This window comes from Quercus suber, unplaced genomic scaffold (assembly GCF_002906115.3).
Source record: "Quercus suber isolate HL8 unplaced genomic scaffold, Cork oak 2.0 scaffold_163, whole genome shotgun sequence".
Taxonomy (NCBI): domain Eukaryota; kingdom Viridiplantae; phylum Streptophyta; class Magnoliopsida; order Fagales; family Fagaceae; genus Quercus; species Quercus suber.
The window spans coordinates 1275929-1284862 of record NW_027069624.1 but is presented as its reverse complement, the minus strand read 5'-3'; the positions used below and the strand labels follow the sequence as shown (position 1 = coordinate 1284862).

General features: G+C 35.3%; 2 protein-coding genes and 1 long non-coding RNA gene across 4 annotated transcripts in view; 2 read left to right on the top strand and 1 right to left on the bottom strand.

Annotated features, from left to right (window-relative positions):
• The first annotated feature begins 265 nt into the window (after positions 1-265).
• On the top strand, positions 266-2287 carry LOC111990573 (uncharacterized). Its single transcript, XM_024022361.2, has 4 exons — positions 266-420; positions 704-854; positions 960-1131; positions 1833-2287. Exons 2-4 carry the CDS (start codon positions 717-719, stop codon positions 2024-2026), a joined length of 504 nt encoding a protein of 167 aa, XP_023878129.1. The 5' UTR covers positions 266-420; positions 704-716; the 3' UTR covers positions 2027-2287.
• Positions 2288-4893: 2606 nt separating this feature from the next.
• LOC136069336 (uncharacterized) lies at positions 4894-6090 on the top strand. Its single transcript, XR_010630584.1, has 2 exons — positions 4894-5196; positions 5488-6090. It is a non-coding gene; the product is annotated as an uncharacterized LOC136069336 (long non-coding RNA).
• A 2082-nt stretch (positions 6091-8172) lies between these two features.
• LOC111990568 (B3 domain-containing protein At2g36080) overlaps positions 8173-8934 on the bottom strand; it is a 3241-nt gene continuing 2479 nt past the window's right edge. For both annotated transcript variants that reach the window (XM_024022354.2, XM_024022355.2), the window contains exon 3: positions 8173-8320. In XM_024022354.2, coding sequence (XP_023878122.2) covers positions 8300-8320 — 21 coding nt within the window. In that variant the 3' untranslated portion in view covers positions 8173-8299. The remainder of the gene's footprint in view (positions 8321-8934) is intronic.

Sequence of the window (8934 nt, the reverse complement as noted above, 5' to 3'; positions counted from 1 at the left end):
TAATATATCTTATATGATAAACAACTACATGATCCCGTGTCATTACTAAACTTGATTCTGAATTTTTAAGAGTAGTACTCAATTAGCATGTTGGTTGCAAAAAGGTTATTTTGAACAAAATGACTTATTTTCATTTATAGTTTCAACTTACAGTGCCTTCACTAAAATAAATATTTTTAATTTTTATTTAACTATCGCATTGCTCAAGTCAGTGACTAGTGTGTATAAAACAAATTTAGGAGATATTTTTATTGAATAAAAAAAAAAAAAAGTTGCCATTATCAGTTTTATCACCAACCCATCACTTCTCGAGTTACTTTCAGTCGCACCCAAACACCGCCACTCTCTCTCTTTCACCTGGTGGCTTCAACAGTCGGCAGTGGTTCACCACTCTCAGTACGTGACTGGGAGTTGGATAAGGTGAGAGACCATTCTCTCTTTCTCTCTCTGTGAGTTCAATGTCAATGATAATGATGTTTTTATGTTTAGTTGTGAAATCAGTAGGAACAGTTTTGAATGATGGAACTTCAATCACTTCATTCAATTTCAGGGGTTTACTGTATACTGTAGATTCTTTCTTCTTCAACTATAATAATCACCAAAACAACACACCGTTTATAGGCTATCAACTTTTGTCAAACTCTTCCCCACTTTACAATTTGTGTTCATTTTTCTCACACAAATCTAATTGATTATGATATAGATTTATAGATACAATGAAGCTGAAGGTAGTGTCCAAGAAAATCTATGATTATGTGCGCCATGATCTCAAAGAAATTGCTTTCCCTTCTTCCTTGCCTGATCCTCCTCACATCAAAAAGCGCCCAAAACTCACTTGGCATGACCGATTTTTGGTTTGACCACTATCTCTGTTTTTTTTTTTTTGCAAAATTGTTCATTAAGTTTTAATTAGAAAGAATTTCAAATTAATGGGTGTGTGTGTTTTTATGATGGTGAAGATATTAAAGGAGGCTTCTAGGCTTTATGCTGCGAGTTGGGTACGTGACATTGGTCCGGATCTTCGGCCAAATGATTATAAGAAGTTTGATGAGGATGAGAGTGAGAGTAAGCCTAATGGAGCAAAGGGTGGGACTACTAAGGAGAGAGAACCATCAACGTTGGAGGATCTTGGTAAGACTAAATTTCTGTTTTAATAATATTCACTATTAGTGTCAGTGGACTCAGTTTGTTGTACATTTGATGTTCTTTTTTTTCTTTTTTTTTTCTTTTTCTTTTTTTCTTTTGTGTGTGTGTGTGTGTGTGTGTGTGTGTGTGTGTGTGTGTGGATGCTAGGGAAACTACAGATTAATATGTCAACAATCACAAAAAGTAATTCAGAAATTTATTTATTATGTTGGTAAAGCGGTAGTAATTACATTCAGTGTCACTTTAGTTTGAAAAGTAATAAAATTGGAGTAGCTTTAGCATATGTCTTGACCTATATGCATTCTTCTCATATGTCTTTAGGTTCCACATTCTAGCCCTATCCAATCTGTTACTAAAGGCTGCTTCACATTAGAAATTCTGAGCATGTAATAAAGAAAAGAAAATTGTATTGGAAGGTAAAAAGAAGCTTGCAACATCAAAAACATATTCTTGAAGTTGATGTTCATAAATTAATAGTTACTGTTTTATTTGAAAAAAAAATATGTTGGAAGATCTTGAATATTTATTTCTTCACCTGCTAATCTTTATATTACCATCATTTTTTCCCCCTCATTATCAATATTCCTTTTATTGTTTTGAACATCAAATTGGATACCACTATTGAGTTTGTAATTTATTGAGTTTAATTCTGGCTATCTTTTACTTGGGGAAAACAAAATTTATAGCTGTGGCTGCGAGAGGGGGAATGGAGACACTAAGGCCTGCTTTGCAACGGGTGTACATGACAAGAGCTTCTGCCTACAGAGATGCTCTCAAAAGTTTTATACAGGGCTATCAAGAAGGAGTTCAACAGGTCATGGAGAAGAAGGATGATTCTAAATCTGAACAGGAAGGCGATGCGCCAAAAAATTCACATTGACATTATGCAGGAAGCAATATATATATATATATATATATATATGTTTCTTCTTTTCTAGTGCGTAAAATAATCACTCAACTTGTAGAGCTTTGCTAGAGCTCAGATTGTAGGGAACTACTAGCATGATCGACTCAAATTTAAGGGTTTTACCATAGTGTAAACAAAAACTTGAGAGCTATGAATAGTCTGGAAAATCTTTTGTACATATAATGTCTTTTGAAATACTTGTCACTTGGTAGTGCTGAAGTTGTTATTTTGCCACATTTGTGAATCCTTGGTAATTAGTTTTATGATTTGTTTACGCCTTATACTTGTGTTGTTTTTGTTTTATTTCCAGCCTATGGAATAGATGTTAATGGTATAATCTAGTGTGTACAACTATGATGAGCAGAAAATATTTCTGATATGAAAATGTGTTGTTTAATATCTGTATGAAGTCCAAGGAGAGTAATGCTTGATAAATACTATCAGTTAAAGTTCTATGGCAGCAGGTAGAGTGCATAAGGATCTGCTTGTTATAAACTCTCAACTATTCCTAAATGAATAACAGAAACAAGTGTAATTTGTGTGGGACACTAATAGCAATTCTTTTATCATTCTTCTCTTCTTCATTTCTCTATGTTCTAATTATTGGTTTCTATTTTGCTAATGTGTGGAGGTATGGAAGCATTACGGAGGCTTATGGTTTGTTTTGTTTTGTGTGTGTGCGCGCACGCGCGCGTGTGAAGAGATGGTAGTTATATACGTTTACCCACCAGAAAGAAGAAAAAAAAAAGAAAAAAAAAATCTTTCATTCAATTAGATTGACCACATTTAATATGAGCATATAATTTGACAAATGCATGACATTAGCTTGCATCAGATGATGATTTTTTTTTTCTAGTGACATGCAGCACTCATCCAAATGAAATAACTTGTGATTTTTGTGTTATCTGATTGTTTTGGTTGGATCAAGAGTAAGATATTTGGCTTCATTTAGGATGATTTCTCTACAATATTTTCTTTTCTTGTCACTGCATCCACATGGGGATCATTTTCAGCCTTTTGAAGGAACCTTCAGAATTGGTGGCCAGCCTTCTCACTGAAATTGTGTTTAAGATAGAAACAGCTGCATTGGGACACCACTTTCAGCTTTAAAAGGATTGTACATGGCAGGCGAATTGTGCTATGCGATGTGAAGGTGAATACCTTTTAGTGCATACTGCTTCATGGAGTTAGAGAAGACGAAAATGACTTCGCGTGATATTGAAAGATTGAAACGGAGATCATGGCCCCACAAAGAGAAATTTGCTCCTGCTTTTGGCTAGTCAGTTTTCTTGCTCTAGTGCATGGTAGCACTTCTTAACCCATCAATGATCCTTAGAGATTTTTTTTGGAGCTAGCAATTGCTTTTTCTATTGCAGGGAAGAGTTCCACTGAGGGACTGACTGGATTGTGGGTTGCCACATATCAGTTCCTTCCCGCCTCATGACTGTGTTTTTGGTTCAAGTCTTTTCAATCACATGGCTCTTGCTCTAAGTCTTCTCTAGAACATGATATGGAAATTCGTTATCAATGACTATTATTATAGGGTAAAATATCATTTTCGTCCCTAAACTATCACAAAAGTTCCTTTTTCGTCTCTAATTTTTCAAAAGTTCGTTTTTCGTCCCTGAACTATCATAAAAGTTCGTTTTTCGTCTCTAAACTTTCAAAAGTTCTATTTTCGTCCCTAAACTTTTCCAAACGTATTGATTTTCATCCTTCCGTCTGACGGAGTGCTGACGTGGCTTTTACAGTGTACTGATGTGAGAGGGACGAAAATCAATACATTTGGAAAAGTTTAGGGACGAAAATAGAACTTTTGAAAGTTTAGGGATGAAAAACGAACTTTTGTGATAGTTCAGGGACGAAAAACGAACTTTTGAAAGTTTAGGGACGAAAAACGAACTTTTGTGATAGTTTAGGGACGAAAATAATATTTTACCCATTATTATATGTCCTTTGCAAATCAATTTTGGAGCCTTGGGCACCAGGTATCAAGATTCTCTTGTCTACAATTATTTTCCTACAGTTAGACTTCTTTTTCCAAAAAAGAGGGAAATCTGAGTGGTTCTTTCGTACTAGGACAGAGTCTTCCAAAACTATGGCTAATTTATGGAGGTATGGAAGCATTAAGTTGTCTTATGTTTTGTTTTGTTTTTGTTTTTGTTTTGTTTTTTCTTTGTTTCTGTGTGAATGAAGAGATGGTAGTTCTCTACATTCCCCCACCGAAAAAAAAAAAAAAAAACCCCTCAATCAAAATGAAATCTTCATTCAATGAGATTGTACACATTTAATATGAACATGTTATATGACAAATGCATGATATTAGCTTGCATCAGATGATTTTATTTTATTTTTTAAGTGACACGCCACTGCATACATCCAAATGAAATAACTCATGATTTAGTGTTATCTGGTTGTTTTTAATTTTCATATAGTCTTGGTTGGATCAAGAGTCAAGACTAAGATATCTTGCTTCATTTAGGATATTTCTCTACGATCTTTTCTTTTCTGTCACTGCTTCCACGTGGGGATCATTTTCAGCCTTTCGAAGGACCCTTTAGAATTGGTGGGCAGACTTCTCACTGAAATTCTGTTTTAAGATAGAAACAGCCGCAGTGGGACACCACTTTTGGCTTTAAAAGGATTGTACATGGCAGAGAAATTGGGTTGTGCGATGTGAAGGTGAATACTTTTTAGTGTACACTGCTTCATGAAGGGAGAGAAGACTGAAAATGACTTCGCATGATATAGAAAGATTGAAACGGAGATCATGGCCCCACAAAGAGAAATTTGCTCCTGCTTTTGGCTAGTAGGTTTGCTTGCTCTAGTGCATGGTAGCTCTTCTTAACCCATCAATGATCCTTATAGATATTTTTTTGAGCTAGCAATTGCTTTTTCTATTTCAGGGAAGAGTTCCACTGAGGGGCTGACTGTTTTGTGGGTTTCTTTGTCAAGTGATATGGTTGGTGGGGTGCCACATATCAGCTCCTTCCCTCTTCATGACTGTGTTTTTGGTTCAAATCTTTTCAATCACATGGCTGATGGCTCTAGCTTTAAGTCTTCTCCAGAACATGATATGGTTCATAATCTATGACCATTAGTATATGTCTTTTGCAAATCAATTTTGGAGCCTTGGGCACCAGGTTTCAAGATTCACTTTGTCTACAAATATTTTCCTACAGTTAGACTTCCTTTCCAAAAGAGGGAAATCTGAGTGGATCTTTCTTACTAGGACAGAGTTTTCCAAAATTATGGACTCTGGTTTCTTTAATGTTTGATTTGGTTGATTCTATGAAATTTAAAATTCTCTTTTCAGGGTTTTGTGCTTTCTTGGGATTATTGATAATGCATTTCTGATATCAACATCATTGCTTGTTTTTATTCCTTTGGGAGTTTAATAAGTCTCAAAAGGGCTCTCTTTTTTCGTATTGCAGTTACAAAGGCAGGTGAACGTATGGTTGACCCAAGAGCCTAAAAGCAATAAAGCATGGGAAGAGGAAAAGCCAAATGCAATGAAGAAATTCTCACATGGTGTTTCTATACCTGTACTGTAGTGAGTCATGCATGATTGAATTATTCTTGGCAGGACAAACCCATTATACAGGAAGAGTCCCTTCATTCCTTTGATTGGCCATTACCTCTTAGGCCAATGATAACAACACATATCTGAGGACCCTCCCACTTGCACAGCCAGTGAGCCACTAAGCATTGGAATTTGGACACCATTCCAACCGAGGTCAATCAGTATCTACCTTGTCAGAATATTATGGGCCCTGATAATCACATGACACAGTTGTTATTCAACTTCTATTTTGTTCTTCCTTTGTTGCTTAATTCTTGTGCCTTTACATGTTTCCAAGATGAGATGAATCAAAAAACACATGCACCCAAGCTCATTATACTCCAAGCTGTTTACCCTTATTTTATCTTGTAAAAGAACCTTTTGCCTAGTCAGTACACTGAATCATTAATCAGACCAAATATGTAATGAATCTTTGAATATTATAAAACCCAAGTTGTCATTTTTTTTTTGAGAAGCAACCCAAGTTGTCATTTAGAACAAGCATCATACTGATCAGTATAGCAATACTGTCGAGGGCTATTGTATTCAACCATGTCTTGAATTTGTTAATTTCCTATTTTTATCAGTTACTAACCTGTAGCCAGGTTCAAAGTTCAAATAGCATATGCTTAAAGGAGTCTCAGAACCAGATGGGTCGAGGAAAAACTAAGGTGGTTACGAAATCTGTCATGTAGTGACTTGGAAATTTTTTTTCTTGTGTTTTTATAAGTCATATCCAATGGAATTATGGAGGATAAATACGCATAATTAGATGTAGCATTTCTCTGGCGAATTGCACAATTAATAGATAGGAAAGAAAAATGGCCAAGCCTAGCTATGCAAATTTGTTATTTCTACTTTAGTTTTTTTCAGACTCCATATTTCAAATGGTCTTCTAAATTTCCTCAATTTATATGCTTTATATGTAATTTCAAGCAGAATTCTTGCTTCTTTGATGATCAATAATGAAGATGGATAGCACACCCTTTTTAGAACTGTCATCAGGCCCCATCATTTTGCATTATGCTCAACTTTTCTTCCTCTGTTTGGATCACCAGGGTAAACTCAGCACATTCATTTACACACGTTATTTCTTTCTTTAGTTGATTCCTATTCATTTTGACAGGTTCCTCACTATATTTCCCATTTGTCTCCAATCCTTTTTAGCATCAGATTTCCACATCTTTTTTTCCTTTAACTGTGCTTTCCAATTTTACATAAGCTTTGCTCTCTTTGTAATGGCTGTTTGCATCATTAAAGTAATAGAAACAATATGCTCAGGACGGGTTTTGAAAACAAAAGCCAGCTTTGCTTCTGATATTTTTCTAGCCACAATTGGTGGAATAGCCTGTTTGTCCCTATTAACATTTTCATTAGGACCTGTTCTTAGATTTCTTTGTTTGCCATTGAACTCTTCTCTCTCATATCTTTTGTCACCCTATCTTGTCTTTAAGTTACTTTCCAATATTCATTTTGATCGAAAGATCTTTTTGTTCCTTAACTTTTACAGTGAAAATATCAGCGAAAACGTAATGCAATTTTCTTGGGAGACCACAGAGCACAAAACAGGCAGGAGCCAAATTGACATGTGTCTTGAGAATCAGATTTTACGCACTTTGGTATTGCATTAAATAATAGTCTCTTTTTTTAATCACTTCCCATTCCATCCACACATTTTAAAATGCTGATGACGAAGAAGATTACCAAACCCGCAATCAACATCATCACCGCAATCAACATCATCGTGTCCCTATGGTATTTTCATAAACATTTAGGCTTCTGACTTGCAAGTGCAACAAAACTTTTCAATAAGGAAAAAAGAGAGAGAAGAAAAAAATGCTCTCCTTTTCAGCTTCTCACTACTGTGCAAATTCCAGGTAGAGCACTAAAAAAACTGCTTGGATACATTTTGGAGATTGACATAAAATAAAGATAGAAATAGAAAGAGATATAGATAGAGAGAGAGAGAAAGAGAGGAGAGAGGAGTGGGCTGGTACGACTGGGCTGTCACCAATCTATTCAAGTCCACCCACCCACCCACCAACACCAACATCACCATTACCCACAACCATACCCTCCCCATTATTATGATGAGCCCATAGGAAAAATCTTTACCCAGAATCTCAACAGTAGCAAATAGATTCCTCATTTCTGATTTTCCACGACCCAAATTTCCCATTTGGCATAACTGATGTCATTCAGTCATTCTCAGCTTTTTTTCTTTTGAGGTCCCAATTCCCATACCCTCTTCTCAATCTTCAGACTTCACTCTTTTCACCTTCCTTTGCTTCCAAAGAAAATAAAAAACCACAACTTTTTTTACAACAACTTTGTCACATTTGCGCGTAGCAAAATTTTTTTTTTCTATAATTTGCTACATCAAAATTGTGTCAAAGTCACAAACAAAAAAAAAGTTGTGCTTCAGAACCACTCTTGGTTCTCTTACCTTTGGCTTGGAAAGTTGGCCTGAAAATCTGGGATATTTTTCTTTCTAATATATATATATATATATATATATATTTTCTATATTTTTTTTTCAAGACTTCAAGTAGAAAATCTGGGATATTTTTCTTTCTAATATATATATATATATATATATATATTTTCTATATTTTTTTTTCAAGACTTCAAGTGGGTTAAAACTTACAATAAGTCAGTACTGAGAACGTCACATCCACAGATCTTTATCCTCGGCGATCTCTCATCTGGTTGACATTAGAGTTATCTTGTTAGAATCCCACGTACATTCTAATAATTACACTTTATTGAAAAAAAAAAACAAATAATACATGCATGATTTATCATTAATGCAAGTATTAGTGTACATCATGACTTATCTAGTTGGCCATCAATTATTTGGTCAGCGGTGGCTTAATAATTGTTGCTAGAAAAGCAGCTCACCTTCATCGATTTGGAGGCTTGTTATCCAATAAAAGATGTCTGCAGTTAGATTGTAGTCAAATTTCTTTTTGAAGAGAGAGAGAGAGTTCAAGATTTTGGCCATTTGGCATTGTAGCAAATGGGATATTTCTCTAGCCACCAAACCTTTGGTTCCTCTCATTATATGTTGTATGGTTTGTATTAGAAAGCCTGAACTAGCACTTTCAACTTTCCAAATCAGAACCCACCCAAACCAGACTTAGATCACACTAACCAAACTACATCAATTTGGTTATGTTTGGTTTGGTTGTGATTCAACTCTATGTTAAAAATAATGTCATACCAATACCATCATGGTGTTCACTATATCCCCAAGATGGTTATGTCCCACAACAAATCAAGCCCCTTAGGGTTAATATGGTGAGCCCACACACACAGC

Coding starts and splice junctions, on each gene's coding strand:
- LOC111990573 (XM_024022361.2), top strand. CDS start 717: ATGAAGCTGAAGGTAGTGTCCAAGAAAATCTATGATTATGTGCGCCAT. Junction 855..959: donor CTTGGCATGACCGATTTTTG/GTTTGACCACTA, acceptor ATGATGGTGAAG/ATATTAAAGGAGGCTTCTAG. Junction 1,132..1,832: donor ATCAACGTTGGAGGATCTTG/GTAAGACTAAAT, acceptor CAAAATTTATAG/CTGTGGCTGCGAGAGGGGGA.